At 46.6% G+C, this 23187-nt stretch overlaps 1 protein-coding gene across 21 annotated transcripts in view; it reads right to left on the bottom strand.

The window, feature by feature from the left end:
- Positions 1–23187, bottom strand: part of Ten-a (Teneurin-a transmembrane protein) — a 782863-nt gene that overhangs the window by 109215 nt on the left and 650461 nt on the right. For 2 of the 21 annotated variants that reach the window (XM_076447179.1, XM_076447178.1), the window contains exon 1: positions 18645–20970. The exons of the other annotated variants lie outside the window; for them this stretch is intronic. In XM_076447179.1, coding sequence (XP_076303294.1) covers positions 18645–18700 — 56 coding nt within the window. In that variant the 5' untranslated portion in view covers positions 18701–20970. Of the gene's footprint in view, positions 1–18644; positions 20971–23187 lie in introns of those variants that run through there. 21 annotated transcript variants of the gene reach the window in all.

Here is a 23187-nt window from a genome sequence, read left to right on the forward strand (position 1 = left end):
ATCTGCATAAACGTCGCTCGCCCCGACGGAGTTCGAAATAACACGGGAAAACCGGTACATAGCAGCAAAACCAAGCCTGTTACACAAATTTTCACGTGCCCGTGATCGTTCGGTGCTCGGTCGCTTCGTCCTCGCGCATCGACAGGGTCACGGGTCTCGAAATTCAATTACCCCTCGCAATATCTGCTCAACTAGGCATTGCCGGCTGCGAATTGCGCTCGCGTATAAATGTAAAATATTTCCAGAATCTCTCACACACACACACACACACGTTCCTAAAAATATAGAAATCCATCCGGAATCAAAGACACACGAGCGAGGACACAAACGGAACCGATCGGCGTGCGAGACCGTTCGGATCGATTCGCAAAGCAAAATAGTAAAACAAAAAAAAAATAAAAAGAAACGAAGAGCACACGGGAACGAGGCAGCATCCTTATTAATATTCCGCATCCCGGTAGCTTATACCGTATTTCCATAACCAATTAATTTGCGTCAGTTTCACGGTTCCCCGTTCATCGATCCCACCCACACAGCGTCGATCGCGAGCCACGCTGTATTATCTACGCGCTGGAAAATATCGGAGTGTATTTTCTCTCTCTCTCTCTTTCTAGACTATTTTATTTCTTTTTCTGCGCCTCTCCTCTTTTTTTCAAATCCCGCAGAAACGATACTTGGCCGCGTCTTCGACACGGGACGCGGAGCGTCGATTCAATTTCACCGTTCCAGACCGTAGACAGGGGGGTTGGAAGAGAGGGTGACAGACCGGGAGAAGATCGAGGGACAGAGAGTGCGAGAGGGGGTAGGAGAGAGGATGGCGAAGGTGAGACCGACCGGAGGAACAGAGGAAGAGGGCTCCCCGGTGGAAGGGAACGAAATGTAAGAGGTTAATTGGAACAGATAACTGCGTCTGCGTGTGTCGATGTGCCACCCTCTCCAACCCTCACCCTCTCTAGTCTCTTCTTTACTGTTCTTTCTCTATCTTTTGAATCGGAAGAGCACCCGGTCGGTCACAATTTATCCCGTTTCTTTTTCATCTCTTACGCCCTCTCCACCCTAACCGAACCGCTCTCTCGACTCTACGGCTTTCTTGTCGCGCACGCTGCGCGCGTAAGCGTTTTCTCCTCATTGCTGCGGTCCGTTTTCTTCTTCTTCTCTCTCTCTCTCGCTCTTGTTCGCTCTCCAGCTTTTTCTCTCTCTCTCTCTCTTTGCCCCTCCGTCATTAACGGCTAGCAGCCCCAGACTGCCAAGCATTTATTTACGTTAGGACATGTGTACGATGACAAGGTGTGTGCGGAATGATTCGAGGCTGCGATGGTCGACTCCGAAAATGACGTTTTCGAACGAGCGAGATTGTTTATGGTAAGTTTTGACATGTTGCTGGTGGTATTGTGATGGCTGGCTTTGAAGATCGTCTTGTAATTAGTGACTCAGGTGGCTGTGCTCTAAGTAGGCTTCATTGTGTTAGTCATACGTCAGATAGTGTCAAAACAGATGAGCATCAAGCGGTGCACCCTTAGTCACCAACCCCTATCTCAGTCTATCATGAATTTGTGCAGGGTGTTTCAGAATGTGCAAGACTACCTTCAGAAGTGAATAGAGAACATATTTGTCCTTGGTTTCACTTTAATAATATTTCTGTTTTGATTTTTGTAATTTATGCATGTGAAACTGATACAATACCTCGTGCCTCACATGATAGTTAAATGTCTATTAATACGAACAAATCTAATAATAATAGTGTAAACAATATTTCGAATAATGTGAACTGGCTAACACGGATGTTAAACAAGTAGGTTCGTAGTAATACGTCGATACATAAAAATTCGAGTAATTCATCATCAAGAAATCATCAATTTGTCCACTGTGCCCGAGGGTCAAGAAACTTGCAGGTCTCCGTCCACTCAAGGATTAAAACAGAAAGCCTGCAACCTCTTGTTAGAGGACTCCTTCTTCAAGCGAAAGCAGACAAACAGAAAGCAATAAGAGAAACAAGTGAGAAGAGGGAAAGAGAAAGCGAGCAATAAAGAAAGAATGCAAGCAAGAAGGTAGTCTAGAAAGAGAGACAATCCGAGAGGAGCGGGTAAGACACCGAGCCAAAGATACAGTTCGCGGATGTCAGTGGAGTTCCAGCGAGTTTTCGCGTCGTCGCTATTTACACGGGCCGCTCGGCACAGCTACGAGGCGATGAATTACTTATAACCTTCTGGATCTGCTGCCATCCATCGCGGAATCTTTGTACGCGTGTCTCAACCCACCCCCACGCTTTCTCTCTCGTCCTCTCTCTCTCTTAGTCGTTCCACTTCGTTTCTCGGCTTTTTGTTTCGCCCGGCGGTCCCGTATCCGTTTTACTGTCTTCAGGTATTTATAAACTTGCCGATACGCAGGCTCGCTCGACCCGCGCGTTAGTCCGTCATGGCTGGATATTCGCAAGCTAGGGATTCGCGAAATTCAGAGGCCCCCACGCAGTCGATCCCGTTTATTTATTCAGGCGTTTGCACTTGGTGGCGATGCTCGGGCACGAATCATAGCCGACCCCGCCGCGTATTAATGCCGATGCAACATTTACGAGAGAGCCGATGCTCCACTCCGCGTGTTTCCGGCCCCTCTGTTTTCGATAACGGCTGTACCTCGTTCATTATGCATCAACGCCGGGACCCCGAGCACGGATATCTTTTAGGAATCACCGGCGAGGTCACCCCTCTTTTCAAGACTACAAAATCTAAAAAAGAAACATCACTGTCAAGTGAACTGTCAGTAAAAAGAAGGTGAAAGGTGAAAATATACAGAGAGATTCTCCCTCGAGCTTCATCAACAAGTTAGCTTCCTATCAATCCTTCCTATCAGCCCCCACCCAAACTCCACAGCACCGTTCATCAATCCGGGACACTAATCACGAAAAAATCACCGATAAATCCTGGGCTGTCCTCCACCCTGATTCAAAACCTCCCTCCAAAAGAGAACAATCCTTCCGTCCTCAACCCATCCTCGCTGATCGCCTGCTGCAGCAAGTTCCAGATCAATCGTACAAAGGCCTTGTCCAGGTTGCTCCGGCGACAAAGAGGTCTCGCGGTAATCAGAGATCAGATGTCAAATCAGACGCAGTCGTTCATCGAACGGCCGGCTCGCTGATTATCGAGATGCAATTTCGCGACGGTGGTAGAGCCAAGGAGAGGGCAGACTTCAACGTAGAAACGAGAAGAACGTAAAAGTGAGAGGAGGCTGAAAAGAGAAAGAGGCCAACACCCGATCCGAACCGTTGGAAGAGGCGAGGAGAGTTCGATCAGCGAGAGAGGGCAGCTCCTGGGAGACAAGACGGTATTAAGTAACCCGAAGCTTCTCTTATCGAGCATCTCTCCCTGGGGTTCGCCGACGCAACCCGTCGCCGACGACGTCGTCTTGTCTCGTCGCGTCCCCGGGTCAAGGGAATTTTCCTCGTGGACTTTGCCTCGCTAAGGCAAACCAGGAGATAGATTTTACGCAAGAATCTCGGGGCAGGAGCGGCGGGAGCATTACGGATAATAAAGGAGATTGACTCTAAATTACAAAGTCCGTTGCAGACGGCCGGTTGAATGGCTCTCAGGCGCAGAAGCGTCGCCAAATCGGTTTTACGGTCGGCAGGTGGTCCGACTGCTCTTCCTCTTACGACGACCGCCTACTGCGATTCTGTATTAATTGTCGCGCGGCGCAGTGTAGAGCCTGCCGCTCTAATTGCGAGATTAAAAGAAACATAGAATAGGGTACGCCTAAATTTACATCAGCTCTGTTCTCGCGACCAGACATCTTTTCGGCATTTCAAAGGAAGAGACTGATAAAAATAAACACTTACCTTCATAAGTTTAGCACCAATCGATAGGCGAGATTCTTCCGGTTAAAGGGAGTCCAAACACGATGTAAATCGGACAATTTCGCAACTGCTTGTTACCGAGCTGCCGACGCTCGAGCCGCTGCCCCACAACCGCGCTCCGGACGAACGATAGTGGGGATGGCGGTTCGAAAATTGATGAAAATAGTCCGACTTACCTCGTGTTTGGACTCATTTTAATCGGAAAAATCTCTTCCATCCATCGGTGCCAAAATTATGAAGGTAAGACGACAATTATTGAAATTCGAATTGTTATTTTAATATGAAAATCTCTCTTTGTATACCGAGCCCAACAATGAGTGTTGGGAGAAGAGTAATTCGTGTCAATTTGACCGTGCGGATATTATGTAAATTTAACCATGCACTACTGTAATCGCGGATCCCGGACACACCGTCGCGTAAACAAACGAGAATCGATCCCGAGAGGCCGTGCGACGGACGAACCAGGCGACGAGTAATTTAACGGTCGACGAGATTTATTAAAATTTTTTCGGCCCCGGCATGCGGGCGAGCCCTGGCCCTCTCGACTAAACGGTTCTTTGTGTCCAGGAGCAGGGGCCAAGGGGGTGAACGGGGTTCTTTCCTCTTTGTGAGAGCGCGGGCGAATTTCCCCTCGCGGCGCCTCCAATTTCCAGCCCTGTATTCTTTGTATTCTTGTAATTATAAACACGGTCGCCGCCGAGCCGCGGCCCTTGAAACTTTTCTTGCCAATGGAACGGTCCTTTTGTAAGCGCGCCAGCACGGTTTAAGGCGATTTCGAACGGGAATACCCGCAGTTTAAGCGGCCACGCCATTTTCGAGCGAAGAGACCAAGTTGTCTTATTGTGGCCAGAGTTCAGAAAGGGCCGCTATGAATATTAGGCTTATGAATGAGGAATGTGGTTTCCGGTAACGTGCCGTCGTCATGGCGGAACTTTCAATTTTACCAATAAAAAAATCAAGTTTTTCTGTAAATGAATTTTTCATTTTTGAACCATTGGAGTCTTAATAATAAAAACATGATTTACACGTATTTCAGATTTGAAGTCTACTTCACTGCCGTCCATCACAGAAGCCTTTGAATTTCGACTGGAAAAATATCCGAACAATTTTTCACATTAAAAAATGCTATCCAAAGCCCGAGTATATTAAAACCTGGCAGACTTTAAAAATCTCCGTTCATCCTCGCAGAAAAAATCCGAACCATGCTTCAAAAACAGCGACCCAAACGAAAAATCCTCCTTCGGCATATTTCAAACATTATCGTCGAAATTTCAAGCTCGCATGTAACTGTATTAGTCTCGATGTTGCCAAAACAATATGCGAGCTCGCATCGTTACAGGATTTTTCATAATTAAACACAGCACAATAAAGCTGTCTCCACATGTGCCGGATAAAAAATTCGTCGAATCGGATACCGTACACGGTTTCGCAGGGTCAAAGTATATTTACGAACAATGCTCTCGAAAGATCCCATTAAAATGTTCGTGGCCAACGTCACCCGAAGGTACTTAAGCAAAACATCATAAGCTCGAGCGATTTGGCTGCGCGAGGATGGCCCGGCCGCCTAATCGACAAAGAAAAGTTTGTTCAGGCGTGAAAAACTGCCGGCGGGGGTTTCGGATCTCACAAACAGAAACTACTTGTCCGAGAAATGGTTACAATTAGATTTGCACGAGTATTCGGCCGGTGGCGCGTCGGCGAATAAAGGTTCGCCTTTTCATGCACACAAAGGACCCCGGGTGCGGCGAAAAAATTCCGGTTTTCGAACTGGAACGAAAAATTCTGTTCTCTCTGGCTGTCTCCCTCTCTCGCTCTCGTTCGTCGAGTGACCCAGTTCGAGAATCATCAGGAGTTCCGAAAAATACGTGGACCAGACCCCGGGAAACACCCGCGGACGTTTCGAAACGGTGGCGCAAAGATCTCTTCCGCTCCGAAAGAATGATCGAGCTCCGTTGGATCCCGGAGGATTCACGTTCCGTTTAAATTAATCGCGGTCCATTGAAGCGGACCGAAAAATTTCATCCCTTCGGAACTGCTCGCCAGGTTAACTCGAAAACAGCTCAAGGATCCGTTTACGTCTGGCACACAGAGACGCTTCTAATGAAATAAATTTCGTACCTCCTCGGAACTGGGCCACGCTGCCTTCTAATCCTCGGCCCCGGAGACGTAATACCCACGTCTTCCCTCTCCCTCTCTCCTCTCTACGTGTAGCAGGTTCCACCTACCCGGGGAGCAGTCTAAGACGTTTTGTGAATTATTAAAATTCCAAATCTCCCCGAGCCTCGCTCAAATATTTGACAGAACGTTAGCTGCCGGAGAAAGAGGGAGCGAGAGAGAGAGAGACAGACGAATCTGAATATTTGGATTAATGAAAGCGGAAATGGCGCAGCCCCGGGAACTTACAGGATGAATTCCAACCCCCACTCCTCTCAACTCGACGACCGACTCATGAAACTCAATATGTTAATTTCACGCCGACTGTAACGCCGCGGACAGCTTCTTAAAATTCGGGGATCTTCGAAAGTTGTCTGCGAAACGTCTCTTGCATAAAAATAAGACTTGACACTTCGCGGAGCGAGCTTGCGCATCACTGGCTTTTGAGTTTTTCCTTTCCTAACTTTTCCTGTCGTCCAGAAAAAATCACTCGAAATCGACTAAAAAAATCCAGGCTGCAGAACCAACCAAAAAATCAAGTGAAACATTTGCTATTGTTACTCATGTCTAGACTGCGGATTTTATGCATCTATGAGAAAAATAGACACGTACGATTTAAAGCAGTGGACATATTGAAACGGTGTAAGGACACCGGTGTATTAGTTTCAGTTTGGTAAGATAATTAAAAGAAGAAAGAACTTTTTATTTGGTTCCTGTGGCTTGTAATCGATGCAGACAATTTTTATTTTGCATAAAGACCTACTCATGTCGCAAATTCATCTCTCTCGAACATCCAAACAACGAACAAAATCCTAAACTAACCACCGAAACCGCAACTCTCCACCTGCCACTGAAACCTTCAAAGACCCAATAATCATCCACCTAATTACCCCTCCCCAAGCAGTATCACTTCTGAGAACGCACCCCCCCCCCCCGCACGCTGGAAGCCCGAGCATGGCCCGCAGAGGAGCAAGCCCATCCTCCCCGCATTCCATCTCAAACAAAACGCCCAAAGGAGCCGCGAATCGAACCGCCTCACCTGGAGGCGGAGGAGGGGTTGCTCTGATGGATCCACGAAAGAATGGGATCAAAGGACACCGAAAACTCGTTCGAATCGTTCAGCCGTTCTTCCCGTACGCCGACACGCGCACACATTCGCGACTCCTTAAGGTAACCCCCTCAAGGTGGATGGGGGGAGGTTAGCTAGCAACGGATCGTTGCGAAATGCGTAAAGATCGCGAAATTCCGGGGCCGGGGTTTCGAAACAAGGGGGTGGAGAGGCCGTCCGGAGAGGGGCGAGGCCTCGATAAAGAAAGGATACGGAGTGGTTTAACCGCGATGGTAAAAGTGCAGCGAGATATCCGACCGGTAGTTCCCCGACACGTCTAGAACCGGGGGCCGAGCTTTGCACAAAGGATAAAGAGCCGGAGGAACGAGTCGGAAGAGGGGGCTGCAGCCGGCGAAGACGCGGAGGAAGAAGACGAAAAAGAAGGAAGAGCAGCAAAACTCCAGCAGAGAGAAAGAGAGAGAGAGGGGGCTAGGAAAGGCCGACGTGAAGTGCTGCAGGCCGCCAAGGGGATGAGGAAAGGGTGGTTAGAGGCGAAAGATACGAGGCGGAAGCTACGGGAAGGCTCGGGAGTAGATTTTACCAAGGTGAAGCCTCGGATAGATCAGGGTGGGGACCGACAAGGCTGAAGAGGGGGCTGGCGGCAGGCTATACGAACCGATGTCCCTTGAGGTCAGCCTAGCGTGACTACCTATCAATTGCCGAGACTGCGTCTAGCCCGCCTAAGTGACGCGATGCTGGATATACTCTCTCTCCCTCTCTCTTCTCCATCTTCTCCCCTTCCATCCTTCATCCCTCAACCCCCGTAGCCTTCGCGTTTCGATATTCCACAGACACTACCCCGACGTCGATTTTCCGTAAATACGCCGAGATAGCGTCATCCCGTGTGTACGTGACCGGCCGCGAGACACGTTTTCTGGGCTTTTTATTGGGACGCTTGTTTCCTACCCCCTGCCCCCTCCCACATCCCCGTGAAATTCGGAGGAGATAGGCTGGAATGAAGAGGCACAGGGGGTGGATCGGATGGAAAACGAGAATGACGGCTGATTCGAGGATTTTTGAATTTTTTCTAAACGTATTTTTACCCCTCACTTCGAGTGCTGTTTTTACTCCTTTAATGTAGGCTGTGGTTGATAACAAAAAATATGTCGTGAAAATTGTGACAATAAAACATTGTATAGTATCGTCGTAAGAATTTCCAGATTGGGGCCAAAATATTTGAACTCGAATATCGACATAAAGGTCTCACGTCATCACTAGTAACAAGCTGAACTTTGACTTTCAACGCGTCTAAGAATTTGTGCTCATTGCTGATGCACGAGTAAAAACGCCTCAAAAAATCCAATAATAAAAAGTTTTACGGTTCCCTCGTAAAAAAATCCTAAAGTACGCCAAAAACATCTAGATCCATATACGAACATAAGGGGTTCATCTCATTGTGTATAACAAGCTCAATTTCGACTTTCCCCTCATCTAGAAATTTGTGAACATTGTTAAAGCATGAATAAAAGTACTCGCAGAAGTTCGATGATAAAGGTTTCATGGTTCCATCGTAAAAAAATCCTAAAGCAAGCGTGGACCATCTAGCGACCAAGAACACTGTCGTAAGGTGGTTAATATCATGCTCCAGTTCAATCGAATTGATGAACTCGGTTTCTCCGAACCCGATCCCCTTCAAAGATCTCGTATTTTTACTTCGCGAGCTTGCCGAGCGATCGAGCACATAGTCACAACACCCAGACGACGACCATTTGGTGGAAAAATAGAAGCATTGACGTAAGAAAACATTCTACATCTCCGTCGTCTTCAAAATATCGACTGCAAAAATTCTTCGAAAACTTCGGACCAGTTCTCCGAGCACTTTATATGCGAAGAGAAAGGGTTTCACCTTGCAGTATCACTTCCGGTCCGTGACTATCAAAATGGTCACATAATGTCTTTATATTTACGCGGTCCCGATAACTGTTCCTAACAATATTAAAATACCTCCTTAAGACACATGGCGAATAGAGAACACGAAACCCGTGTTTTCAACCCTGGTGGTTACGATTAATTAGTGCGATCCAAATGGCGTGATAGTTTGTTCACGAAGCGTGTGTCGCGTGAAAGAAGCCTGCTGTCAGCCGCGTCGGCGTCTCTCGCGAGCGAGCAGAACGGAATGAAGCGGAGCGGAGCGGAATAGAGCAGAGCAGAGGCTCTCGCAAACAAACCGCGCCCGCCGAGATCTCAGATATGTTATCGGAACCGAGAAACTGGAAAGAAACGTCAGCCGGGACTGTTTTCAGCCGGTGCGCCGATGGAAGCGTGTAAACAGGGCGGACGCGAGCTCGCTTCCGCTCGAGAACCGGGACGACGACGACGCCCGGCTCTCTTAAGTGCTCGTACCGTGAAAACATTCCTAGACAGTGATTTGCGGATGGCCTCGGAGACCAGGGGAACACGATGCGACTGGCTCGGGGTAAATTCGTGCTGATGGGACCTGAATAATCAGTCAGCTGGAGGTGCGGATCCTTTGTCGAACGCAATCGAGCCGGAGAACAATTTTTCCAAGCGTTCAGGGAGAGATGCCTCGACTCGGAATTATGAAACCGCGTTCGACTCTCATCGGTGCTACAGCAAATAGGTATACAAGCAATAGTGGAAGATGAAATGATTTCACTCTCGCAGGATCGCTGGTCTTGAGGAATTATCCGAAGTTGCAAACTGATGAAATAATTTCCTTCGCGAGGATAAAATCGCAGGATCTTGAAGAATTATCCGAAGTTACAGACTGATGAAATCATTTCTTTTGGGAGGATGAGATTGCAGGATCTTAAGGAATTGTCTGAAGTTGCGGAGGAACGCGATCGCTTTCTTGTCGAACACTGCAAAGAACGTTTCCTCTTTATACTTCGGTACGATATTATTGTTCTTCTGATATTTTTTAATAGCTCGTGTGCGTTACTCCACACAAATATACTCCACAATATTTACTCAGAATCTTTGAAATATTTCCTCCAGTCCAGAAGACGTACAGAAAAAGTGCACCGTTCTTCTTGGATCAATTTCCTAAAATTTATTCGCCGAGCGAGGGGTTGATCTCCCGCAAGGTTCCATAGAGGCAAATGATTCGTTGAATTTGTTTAAGAAGAACACCGCCGCCATGCAAAACGGAATCGATTAACGGCCGAGCACCAGACCGAACGGTTCACCATAGAAAGCCCTTCAGGCGCGTTTCCATGCTCGGTGAGGAACGAACGAACGTTCCCACCCCAGGGCCGCGATTTGTCGAATATACGTTTCAAACGTGATCGTTCCCTGCTCGTAGAAAAATACCATCGTTGTACCAATATCCCAGCGAGTGGAGTATTCCGGCGGAAAGAAAAGTCGTACCATCGCTCATCCGCCGCTGGCATAACATAGAATGTAAAGCCCTTATCTCAGCCGTGAGAACACTCCCTCCCTCACCCTTCGCCCTTCTCTGGTGCTCTTGTCCCTTCGATCTTTCACAGGGTCTATCTATCAAACCGCGAATCGTTCGATAGAGTGACAGGGAATGGTAACGTGCTAATGCCCAACCAACGGAATTATCATCCCGTCGAAATACTCGGGGACCATTCCTGTGAAATATGAAGCCCCCCTCTCCCTCCACTGATCCGACGGAAAGTGTGTAGACATTTACATTTCGCTGACGTCATGGTAATGATGTAGATTCATATTTGAATATTAAATTCTCGATATTTGAAGAGTTACAGTTTCGTGTAAAAGAATTTTTTATGATTGCTATAATTCTCAAAGAAGTCGAAAGCCTCGATGTGTGAAACATTTTCCCTAATTATTTTTACCAGTTGATACGATAATTCCACAAACATCACGTTATTATCAAGCGACATTCGTGGATATTATTAATATTTAATGTTATTAGCATGTTTGTTATTACCTCATTATTGCTAATTTGCTTATTTGTGACCAGAGGTAGATATCCGGTTGCAATCATTTATACAAATATTTATGATACCTACAATTCGTATAATGTTGAAAGAAATGACTTTCAAAGGTGAACGAGGTCACGTCAACAAACAATTCCGCCGACAAAAACACCACCAAAACAAACACTCGAACAAAAACATTACCAGACAAATCAGTTACCGCATGTTCCCCACACACCTCTCGTCACGCGATCATAAAACCACCCCGTCCGTCATCCTCGAAACCACCCGCTATCCCGAGGGCAACAGCATGGGGTGCTCGACGACAGTTTTCGCGCGCCAAAAACAAAAGCGTGCAGAATCATCTTCGCCGAACTGGTGTCCGATAAGAATGGGGTGGGAAGGCGCGCCGGCAAAATGACGCGGAAAAACCGGCGTGGGACGAGGGGAGGGTGGTGGGAACTCGTTTAGGGCAGCGAGTGGATGACGAACGTTCAAATTGCTCGAAGAAACACAACGGGTCCTTTATGACGCGTATTGTAAACGCGGCTGGAGGGGGTTCACCGTCGACGACGGGGGGTAAAAATCGCGAAGAAGACACGGAAAAATGGACGGGGCTGCGGGCAGTTGGAAACAAAATGGATGAAGGGGGGAGGGGGGTTGTAGGTTGTTGAAGGGGGTTGCAGGAGGTTCGAGGGGGTTGTTGAAGGGGGCGAAAGCGGAAACAGAGGACCAGAGGCGAGGATGAAGGGTGAGAGTGGCGGAGGGAAGATTCGGGGCAGAAAAGAGGAAAGAGAGACGCGAAGTGCGGACGAAGTTAGAGGGGTAGGTTCGCTAGGTAGGTATGGTAGGTATAGTCGGTGGTAGGACAGAGTGATTCATGGCTATGGGGTCGGTCGCTTCACCGCGAAATGTCGGCGCCGAGCAGCCGCCCCGCGTTGCTTGCTTGCCTTTTACATACTCGACGCGGTGCTGCCCACCTCTATGTTCTCTATCCTCTCCCTCTATATCTTTCGCTCCTCTCTCTTCCTTCTCTCGTCTCTCTCCCTTTCTCTCCTCGTATCACTTTGTTTGCCATTCGTACGCCGCGTTACCTTTCGTTCCGCGCCGTGCATATCGATCGGCCTGCGAGAACCCGCGGAACCGGGATACGCGTGAAACCGCCTTTTCTGACGCGGTTAGACGATCCTCTCCTCTCTCTCCTCTTCTATCCTCCATACTCTATCCTCCGCACTTTTTCCAACGGTCTCTATGGGTCTGGCTTGGCACTGTCGCTCCTAGGCGATTCTACGCGCCAGTCTAGACACCCTTTCCCGATTCCTGAAACGTAATTCCCTCGGACGCGCGAGGCTGATAGTTCGTTAGGATAGTTCTGACATTCTTTGTGGGGTTTTCTTGATAGCACGCTTTTTGGGGATCTGCGGAGGGTAGACGTGGCCGGGAATTTGCTTGGGAAGGGAGATGGCGAGTAGGTATACCTCTTTCGAGAGACTTGTTTTTTTATGGAGAATCACCCCCTTTTCGGTTGCATCGAAAATATTGATCACCTTGTAGATCAACACAGGATGACAATATTTCGACGTCTGTGATATAAGGCGAATGCCATTTTTCTCAGCTTTTTATAATGTCCCTTTCACAGCAAAGGGTTGAATGCCAAGCAGTTGGAAACTTACTTTAAAAGTTCCAGGGAACTTATTGACCACTCTGAAGATCAGGATAAATGGTGATTGGACAAATGAAGCCGGTGACCATTTTTTGATGTCTGTGAAAACGTAATTTTTCGTAGCTTTTCGCAATGTCCTTTTTATCCACAGGGTGAAGTCACTTCAAACAGGAAGTTGTCGAGATTCATCGAACACTTTACAGAGAAAGCCAGGATAAATAGTTTACAGGTTAAATATTGAATAAGCGAATCAAGCGACGACAATATCCCAATGTTAGTGATCAGAAGTAGACGTCATTTTTCTCAGCTTTTACAAAGGACATCAAAGGGTTGAATGTTGAACAGTTTGGAAGTTATCTGAAGCAAAAAGTGGTCGAAATTTCAATACCACTGTATAGAGGAGGTCAGGATAAATGAACGGTAATTGGACAAGCGAATCAAGTCGAGCCGATTGCCTCGATACCGATAAGTTTTCCGCGGAGTCGCTCGGTTCGGCTCGGCTCGAGGCACGGGACACAATAACGCCGCGCTGCCAAGCCCTTCGTTCAAAGGGGCATATCCCCCGTTAGTTCCAAGTTTTCCGTTTCGAATCAGCGCGTTCTCATCGAACACGAATCGATTCCGAAACGCTCCTGAGAGCAGGCTTGTCATTAACCCCGTTCTTCGGGCGTGAACCTCCGAAACGAGCTACAATTCCAGCGTGCGAGCCACCTATATTGGCCTTCCAGCTCGCGACCCTCTCCACACTCCCGTTTCCACTCTCACCCTTCCTCGTTTCACCCCTATCTTTCCCCTTACTATATCCTCCTCACTCTCTCTCTCTCTCCCTCTCTTTCCTTCGTTCACCGCGGAACGAAATCTTGATCGCTCGAACATTTACCGCGCGAATGAAGTGGCTCGTTCTCGTTCGACGATTCTGTCCTACTCGCGCCGTAGCTTGCTGATTTGAACAAATGATTTTATTCGCAAGTGCCACTTCTGCTGGGGTGAAAGTGTGAGCCACTGACACGTTTACTTCTTCTTCTCGCCATGCAGCTCTCCTCGTGCTCTACTGTTTTATTACTGCGCTGAAGTTGTTTATTCCTCGGTAGTCATTAAAATGTAAATCTTTGTGCAAGATAAAAATGGAGTGTATCGATTGCGAGAAATATAAGTTGTATAAAATTGTATGTAGTTATATATAATCTCAATACGTTCGAAATAAAAAACTTCCTTATCTCGCCGTACAAGGGTTGTAAACATGCTCTATATAAAAATATATAACTCATGCAATTCTTCATATTTTTACTAGAAAAAAATCACACATTTTACTTGAACAAAATCCTAATGTGAAACATTCAATAGTCACTCTGGAAAAACACCTCATTTGCGCAAAAACGGACTGGAAAATAAGAGTGTCCTCACTCGAAAGGACTCCTCGTTAATTATAAATTCTGTAAGATAGCGTCAAACGAAAGAAACAAAATTCTCTACCCAGTATGAAGGATCTGGGTAGTTCCGCGAACTTCTGCGAAAGGTAGGATCGTGTCAGGAAAGTGGGCCGTGGCGAAGAGTTAACGCCGCCGGAGAATTTAAATCTTTCTGCAGTAGGAACCCGATAACCCGGCGTGCACCTAACCGTCTCCGATAACGTGTGAGAACAACAAGACGCTTATCCGGGGCGTTCAAGATAAGAAGCTCTCGAATGCCACGAGAGCCCCGCGAATTCGCTCGCGAAATGCACTCGCGTTCTCGCCACACCTGAGAGAAAGAGAGGTGTATCGAGTCTGAAGGTACGACGAAAGAGGGTGTATATAGGGGAACACCGGGCTAAGACAAACAAAGTGATACGCTGGTGGCAAAACCCTCTCGAAGCCTGTTCCGAAGTACGAAACGAAGAGGCGCATTTGCATCGGCGCAAACACGGAAATCCCCGTGCAACCTGTTTGCCGCGAGCGAGAACTTCGGGGAACGTTGATGGAACACTGCAAGAGAGAGCTCTCTCTCTCTCTTTCTTCCTCTCTGTCCCTCTCTCTCTCTCTCTTGCTCTCCCGGCGCCCGTAAATACGATTCCGGTTCTATCGGCCGACATCGATCCGATTAAAATCGTCGTTCGAGGAAATAAGAAGCAACGAAAGAATATTCGAGACCGTGGAAAGAGGGTGGAAATCGCTTCTGTTTGCCGGAGAGAATTTTTCAAATAATTCTCGATCGATGACAGAGGAAACGAATGTTTTTCTTGTTTATTTCACGATCTGTGATTGCGTTAGAGGATTGAACATCGGTTCCGTTCATAATCGATGAATTTTTTAAATAGTTTTGGATCGATTACCTGTTCCACAATTTTTCTTCACACAATAAAATTGTTATTCACTCTATAAAAGTTCCGAGAAATGAATTCAATCTTTTATTTTTTACGAAACGTGTACCAATCGCATTTTTGTACACGGTTGTAACATGCGTGACACGTGCAAATTGCGAAAGAAACTTTTTTTTAAAGACAACTTAACACGATATTCCGGAATATCCAGAAATTGAAATTCGTCACAGTCCCAGAGCAACGACGTCCAATTACATGAACAGCGCGCCAGAAAAAGCTTGTCGCCCGTACATTGATCCGGCTCCCAAGATATCGACGCTATAGTGGATCAACATTTCGAGGGGAAAATGTCACGGGCTAATTGCGACAGTTCTATTTATTTACGCCCTATCAGTCAGTTTCGCCGGAATTGGTTGACGCCGCGCGCGAATGAATCGATAAACTCTGTTAAATAACGAGCTACGTTCCAAAGATAATTGTCGATTAATATTCAAGGGTTATTTGTTGACGCCGCTGCTGCTTCTCCAGTCTGTCTCTCCCCGGCCACCCCGCCCATAGGGACACAAGTCTTTTTCTGGATGTCGTCGTTCATTATTCTGTTTGCTGACTCGACGGTGAACTTTGCGAATACCCACGTTGCCCGTGACAATACACATTCTTGTGTACTTTCATCGAACAACCGTTTCTTTGACAAACCCCGAGGGTAATTTCGGTGAACAAACGACCGTAAAACAACGCCAACAGAAAGTGAACTAGTAATTGTTGCGATGGAACCTTCAAAAAATTTTGCATTCAAGGGTACGAACGTATAAAGTCACAATTATTGTGTCGAATGGCAATGCGCTGGTGACTTTGTGTTTAATTTTTGCTAATAATATGACTTCAGCAAACAAACAGTCGAGCACCAAAATAATGAGTCAATGAAATAAAATATTCTAGCTATTTCTCGATTTCATATCTTGCATTAATGCATAAAAATGCGAATTGAAGGAAAAAGCGAATAACGTGAAATGAATTTCATGTTATAGGAACTTCGGTAGAGTAATTGTGAAGGAAAATAAAGTAAGGCTATAAAAATGAAACTGCTGAATGGCTTCACAGTCGAGCAGTATTATTAACAAGTTAATCCATTTTTCACGATTGTTTATACGGTCACCGATCGATCGAAAGTTTAGCCCGTCGTCGGTTTCAATCAAGCGGCCCGAAGTTGGCCCCGAATGCGCCGGACGATTCAATTCCACGATGAAAAGTCGGCCGGTTTTATTATCGAACAAACCCGGGGCTCGAAGCGACGAAAGTCTTCGGAGAAATCAAGTTTCCAATAAATAGAAAATTCACCGCAATTCCTGCGGGTCACCGACACCTGTGTGTGAGAAGCTGAGTGTGGCGGAAACGCGCCCCTTTAACTCTCCTGCTGATTATATTTTCGAACAGTATCGAAGAAATTCGAGAATCTACGGAAAACTGTGTGTATGTTGAAACAAATCACGAAAAACCCGTATTTGGTTAACAGGTTTATTTTCCCCGGACTCAGCAATGAATTTCTGCGATAACAGATATGCTGAAATTGCTCGAGATCTATATAAAAGGACTGAGAGAAAGCTGTGATGTTAACTTTTAATTATTCACTTTCAAGAATAAACAAAGGTTTCGACCACACTAGCAAATATTTGTTTTGCATCAAAGTCGTTGTTTCATTGAATAAAAATTTATTTAATGTAACCAGTTATGCAGAAAGTGGAGTGGAATCCCGTTAAAGGAATGGTGGGTTCACGAGCGTTGCATACAGGGGATGAATTATATCTCGAAATTGGCCTAATCTCTTAAGAAACGTTACGGAAACTATTTCGATTCAAGCAACGAACTTTCCGAACGCACCGGACGACTCGAAACTTTGATTCAATAACGAGTGCATTCCACGTGCGCCGAGCAACCATCACGTTCTCGCCTTGGACAGAATTGCCGGCCGCTACACCAGCAACTTTTATGTTATAAAACTTTTTCGCCCGGTGACTAATACAACTTTACCACCGCTTGTTATATTAAAGAAACCACGGAGAAACACGCCTCATTCGTAGAACAGAGAAATTCCACGGGGGAAACAGAGGGGGTTAAACATTTCCACTTCACCGACCGCTCCAGTAATCATCCCCTAAACGACATCTGACGAACGCGTTTTGTTCGCCGGAAGAATTCCGGCGCGAAGGAAATCCAGGAGGGGTCTCCACGTTTTCCGCTTCAGCAATTACTAATCATTCTGTGAAAGGACACCTGACGAACATTCGGAACAATCTAACACTTCCCGGAATAGTAGATCGTCGTAATTCTAATCTAGACTTGTCGAACTTTTGCTGCAGATTATTATATTTGATTGTTTTCATGTGTGGTTTCGGTGAATTCGAAATAAAACGAAACGCGGTTTAATTTCATCGGATTTTCTGTTTTATCGGTTTTTTGAAACTTTTATATTTTTTCTACGTATAAATGTACAGAGTTCTGTAAAGTTTAATCATCGCGATTTTGAGAGAGGTCGATCACCAAAATTCCATAATCCTCTCTTAAATTAAATTTTAAAAATAAAAAAAATTCAGTCGAAGGAGATTGAACACTTTCTACTTCACAAATTGATGGTCATTTTCTAAATTCGTCACTTTTCCCAGTGGAAATAATAATCGCGGTTTTGAAAGAAATATCATCCACCATTCTTCAGGTTTTATTCGCGAATAGAAAAATTTCAGAGCAAACCGAGCGAAAGAGGAATTAAACCTTTCCTTTTCTTAATATGACACTTGAAGTACACTTGATACTCTATAAAAATTTATCACCGTTCCCAGTACAAATCTTCCGGGTTTAGAAAGAAGTAGCGCGATCATCACTATTCTAGAAGAGAATCACCGCGAAGTCCATTATCATCCCCCAAAACGACATCTGACGAATGAACACGTTTTATTCACGACGAGAGAAGTGTCGGAGAGAAGAAAATGCAGATGAAGAAAGTTAAACGTTTTCACTTCGTCAACTGCTCTATAATCATCCTCTGTAAGATGACACCTGTCGACGAATCTTTGATGTTGATAAAATATTTCACGACCATTGCCATTTTCACAGAGATTCACTGTCAACTTCATAATTACCCGTATCAATGACATCATTCACGAACACGAAAATTGCGGACCAAATAAAATGAGAAAAATGCTGTTAAAAACTTACTCTGTAATCATCCCCTAAACCTTCCAAAATCTTAGAACCCCAAACAATCTGTTCCTAACCATTTCCTAAGAATTTAACGTGTCGAACACATTTCTCTTGCAAATAGAAGAATTGTCAGGCGAACAAGAAATAATTACAGATAAACATTTCCACTTTCTTCAAGTACTCCTGACCATCCCTTACAACAGCACTCAACAGAATCTCATCTAAAACGATCTCAAGACATTGTCACTTCTATGACGATCCCCTAAACCTTGCGAAACGTTAGAACTCGAAAACATCTGTACCCAACGATCATCCCCTAAGAAGTCACTCATAAACCACATGTCATCTAAAAATCTCTGAAAAACATTTTCACTTCACCAATTACGTAATCATCCCCTGACCCTCCCAGAACGTCTGTACTCGAAAAAACCCACAGTTCCAGCCAATCATCACGATGATTAGCTGCTGTTAGCTCCGTGTCCCGTAATAGACGAAAGGAAACAATCTCTTACCGAACATGGCGTCGCGGTAGCGGGGGTGGCACGGGGCTGCGAAAGTTCTCCATCATGTTGTAGGAGTCGTGGTCGGCGGACTTGTGCTCCAGGGCCTCGAGATGGTCCAGCCGGAGCAGCTCGGGATCCCTTGGCGAGTGTAGCTCACAATGGGCTACGTGTAGCAACGGCCTCAGCGATGAACCGCCTTCGCATCGTTGCTGCCGCGAAGGCGGCCTCACCTGCCGATCTACACCATCCGTCGTGTGCTGGTCTTCGCCCCAGACCTCGAACTCGCCCGCGGCCGAGTAGTCGCCGAATCCACCGTTACCCTTCACCGTTGCACACTTTTTACGACGATCGTCCGAGAGACTGGGCCACGCGGAGCCCCGTTCCTCACCCTGTCTGCCCTCCTTACGCTTGTATTTCACCAGGTACTGCCTCTTGCTCGGCAATGACAACGACAGGCTGCCTCGCTCGCTGGAGCGACGGGGCGTCAGATTTGCTGAGGGGTCGAGACCCGCATAGAACGATCAACGAAACTCTTATCAACACCTCCGCGAGACCCTCAGCACCTCAGCTCGCCAAGATCCCACGAATTTCCCTGGAAAAACCCTACCCGGAAGCACTTGCTAATTTCGGCTCTTCAAGGCTGAAGAGATCGCTGCGGCTGTCGGCCTGTTTAGAGATCCCTGCCTGCTGTCGTCTAGACTTTCTGAAGTCGATCTAAAGTAGATCTGTCTTTTGAACTCTTTGGTGGTGAAGATTGATGATCAGTTTTAGAATCCTGATTCTCCAATGATCACCCGCAGGTTCTAGAAGCCTGCTTGGTAAAGGATCTGACAGTTGAAGAAAGGATTCTGGCAAGTGTCTCTCGGTTTTGATGAAAGTACCTACGTCGAGGAGCTTGTATCGTTCTCTTCAATATCGAGAATGAGTCAGTCTGTCGATACTCAGACTAGAGACTGCTGTTGAGAGTATAGTTGGTCCTTGGTACCAGCGAACATCCTTAAGGAAATGAATCGGCTAATTGGTCCTCGGTGACTTAAGGATAGATTCGATGTGTCTGGCTGTTTTTCGAAATTCGATGTCTCGTCTAAGGAACTTCGGAGTCCCAGAGAATATACTCCAAAGATTCTAGATCTCTCAAAGACTGTATCTCTCCGACTCCTGGTAGCCAAGATCCTCGACTCCTAAGACGATCAGGAACGATCGACGCTAGGATCTCGGATGATACGAGGTCGCTTAAGGACACTTGGGTAGTCGGTGCAAACGTAGTCCACGGAAAAAAGGTAGCGTATATCGGGAGCCGGCGGCAACGAAGGGGGAAACTCGCGTACGCAAACTTTGTTATCGATCTGTCAACGCCAGCGAGAAAGTTCAACCCTCCCGGCCCGCGAGCGATGCTCTTCGAGGGGGGTTTCACTGTCGCGCGAACACGGTGCTCGTTGCGTTATCCTGTTCCGGTGGATCCTCGATCCTGGATCCCTAGCTTCACTGTGAACACTGTAAACACTGGACGACGACGGAAGAATACTTTCACACCGGGTTTGCCACTGTGTCGCTCACCGAATGCAGAGGACTGGTATCTATGTATCTCTTCCTTTCTCTCTCTCTCTCTCTTTTCGCGGGTTAACGAGGCTCGTTAACACAATGTTTCACGTGCACGGCTGCGTGGACGGCCCCGTTGACAGAGGCAATTCGTTTCTCCGGCGGGTAACTAGCTGTTGGACGTCCCCGTACGCCGCGCAGACACTCTCGACACGAGAACTAATTGGGTCAGGGGGCCGGGAACCGCACGCAAATCCGTGCTGTTCGAGCGTGAGCTGCGTGCCCCCGAGAATCCCAGGGGGTGAAGGGACAGCGGAGTCGTAAACCTGACGGAACAACCCCTAAACTATCTCCCAGGATCAACTGCGATGATACAGGACCCAGCCGAATGCAATCTTCGAGGTGACCATCAAGGTATCCGAGTAACAAGATAGCAAAGATCGAAGATCTTGCAATGAACCACCACCTAGGATCAACTGCGATGAGATAGGATCCAATCAAACGCGACTGTCCAAGTGATCATCAAGCTAGCCCAGCTAGTAGCAAGGTAGCTACTCCAGCAGCGAAGATGATCGTCGTGTTTGAAGGGGTTGCAATGATCCTGCGATCGCCGCCTCCGCCGGCTTCCGGTCACGCGGATCTACCGTGTTTCGCGAGGGTTGAAAGGTTACTGCACCACCGGGTCGCGCTCTCGGGTTTTGCTCCCCTCTTTCGCGCACGGAACAGTGAAAACGATCTCTCGGTGTCTCGAGGCTCGAGTACGCTCGAGGGCAACGCACACAACCGCGCCAGCTGCGGATCAAAGACTGAAGGGCCACGGCGCCGCAACGCCCGGCACCGAATGACACTGAAGTCCCCTCCACGGGGCAAGTTCTGCGCACGCGCATTACGTCTATCGCTACCCCGAGAACCCTCCCTGCCCCCGACGGAGCCCAGTCGGCGCGAGACGAACCCTTGGAATGGAACGCCGCCACGCGGGGGGTGCGTACACTAACCCCGAGCGGAGCCGACGACCCTCTCAGTGCGATCGCTGAGACCCCGGACGAGCGATGGATTAATATTAACCTTGAAATTGCACCGTGATACGAGCTGTTTTTGCATTTGTTTTGTGTGGAGTTGACGGGAACCGTGCTGGTTTGGATTTCTAGATGATTTCGGTATGCGAGGTAAACTCGATTCAGTTGTAGCTTATTTTGAAGCAGTGATCTTCGGGATGTAATACAGGTTCCTCACGGTCTAAGTTGCACGGTGATACTGCCATTTTTAGATGCGTGTAAAGTATGCATTAGTATGCGTGGTAAAGTGGAGTGGATTGAAGCACATTTAAAAATTGGTCTGCGTGTTTTATTAAATTTTTGCGATGATCCGAGTTAGATGATGCTATACCCTGTTTCTGCATTTGTCTTTTTCGTTGTCGATGACTGCGAGGAAACTGAGATCGTTCAGATGATTTTAGTAGGTCTGTTGAACTGGATCGAACTGTAGCTTATTTTGGAACAGAATGGTCTTCCGGTTCTATTATAGTTTTGCAACGATCCAAGTTGCACGGTGCTACACTCCGTTTTTGCGTTTGTATCTTGCGAGGTCGACGATTGCTACGGAACTGGGAAAGTTTACACGATTTTAGTATGCGCTTTGAAGTGGATAGAAAGGTTGCTTGTTTAGAAATAGAGTTGTCTTCGGGTACTATGTATTACTTATTCGCAACGTTCTAAATTACACGGTGGTAGATCGAGTCTCTTTTTGTTCGTTTGTTCATTCTAGGGTCGACGATTGTCTGGTAAGAAAGATAGTTTGTGCGGTTTTAATCGATAAAGATAAATGATACATGGGATGCCTTATTTAGAAACATAGTCACTTTCAGTTTTTACGATCATTTAATTTTTCTATTCCATTTCTCTTTTTAATCTCAATTTCTGCTATGAAAGTGTTTTAACTAGAGCTCAACGTCTTGTCGATTTCGTGAATGATTGTTTATTCAAAGAAGACAGTACTTAAATAAGTTTCCGTTCAAGCATACCGAACCTCATTCGTAATTGATACAGTGCGGACATGTATACTGTAATAGCGAGGAAATTGTAGAAGCGATACGAACTTTCTTGGAGAAAAGTTCAGATCGGAGTAACGAAACAGGAACTGAAAGTTTGTGATCGCTGTAACATTAATGTCAGTATAGAATACTTAAACTGCCGCGGTTTCAAGCACGTAAAAGCACGAGAAAATGTTGAACATCTCCAACAGTACCGTTTCGAGGCTGTGGAATTATTTTAGGAATTATGTTCGTAAGCGTGGTAATTAAATCAAAAATTCAGATTTCAAAGCGGACTTTCCAAAACAAGATTTCGCCTTCCTATGATTTCTCTGGATCAACTATCTTCGGTACGAAGCACTTAAAACTTCATCTTCGATGTCACATAAAAATGCAAGAAAGAATTTGTTAAAATTTCGAAGAACCCACGCTGCAGAATAGAAGTGTATAAATACGTTAATTGAAAATTGACGCATTGAAATAATCAAATGAATTCAGAAATTATATAATAGAACTTCAGTATCAAACAAACCAAGAAATTCCGAACAGGTCGCCCTGACCAATCCACCAGTCTCCAAGCAAACACAAGGATCCTCGTGGCCAGACTTGAGCGATAAAGGGCACTCGTAGAACTAAGGAGGCTAATTCGAAATTTCGCAACGCTCTCTGTGGAAACTTCGGCGGAGTACCTTAATCATTCACGCGTTTTCCGCGGCGAGAAACGTAGGAGCGGGTGCGCGTTAAACGCGCCGCGCCGCGCCGGCAACGCTTTACGCGAACGAATTAATTCACCGGCGAGTGGAATCGCGGCGAGAGAAGTTTTCGGAACAGCCTCCGTAGACGATGGACACATACACACACGCACGGATATATACATCGCACGTGTAAAAGCCACCCCCCGGCAGAGCACAGGGGTTGTGTAAACGCGCACGCGCTACGAGACCCGAAGACGTGCCCCGGTGAATTGTGGATGGAACCGTATTT

This window comes from Lasioglossum baleicum, chromosome 2 (assembly GCF_051020765.1).
Source record: "Lasioglossum baleicum chromosome 2, iyLasBale1, whole genome shotgun sequence".
Taxonomy (NCBI): Eukaryota; Metazoa; Arthropoda; class Insecta; order Hymenoptera; family Halictidae; genus Lasioglossum; species Lasioglossum baleicum.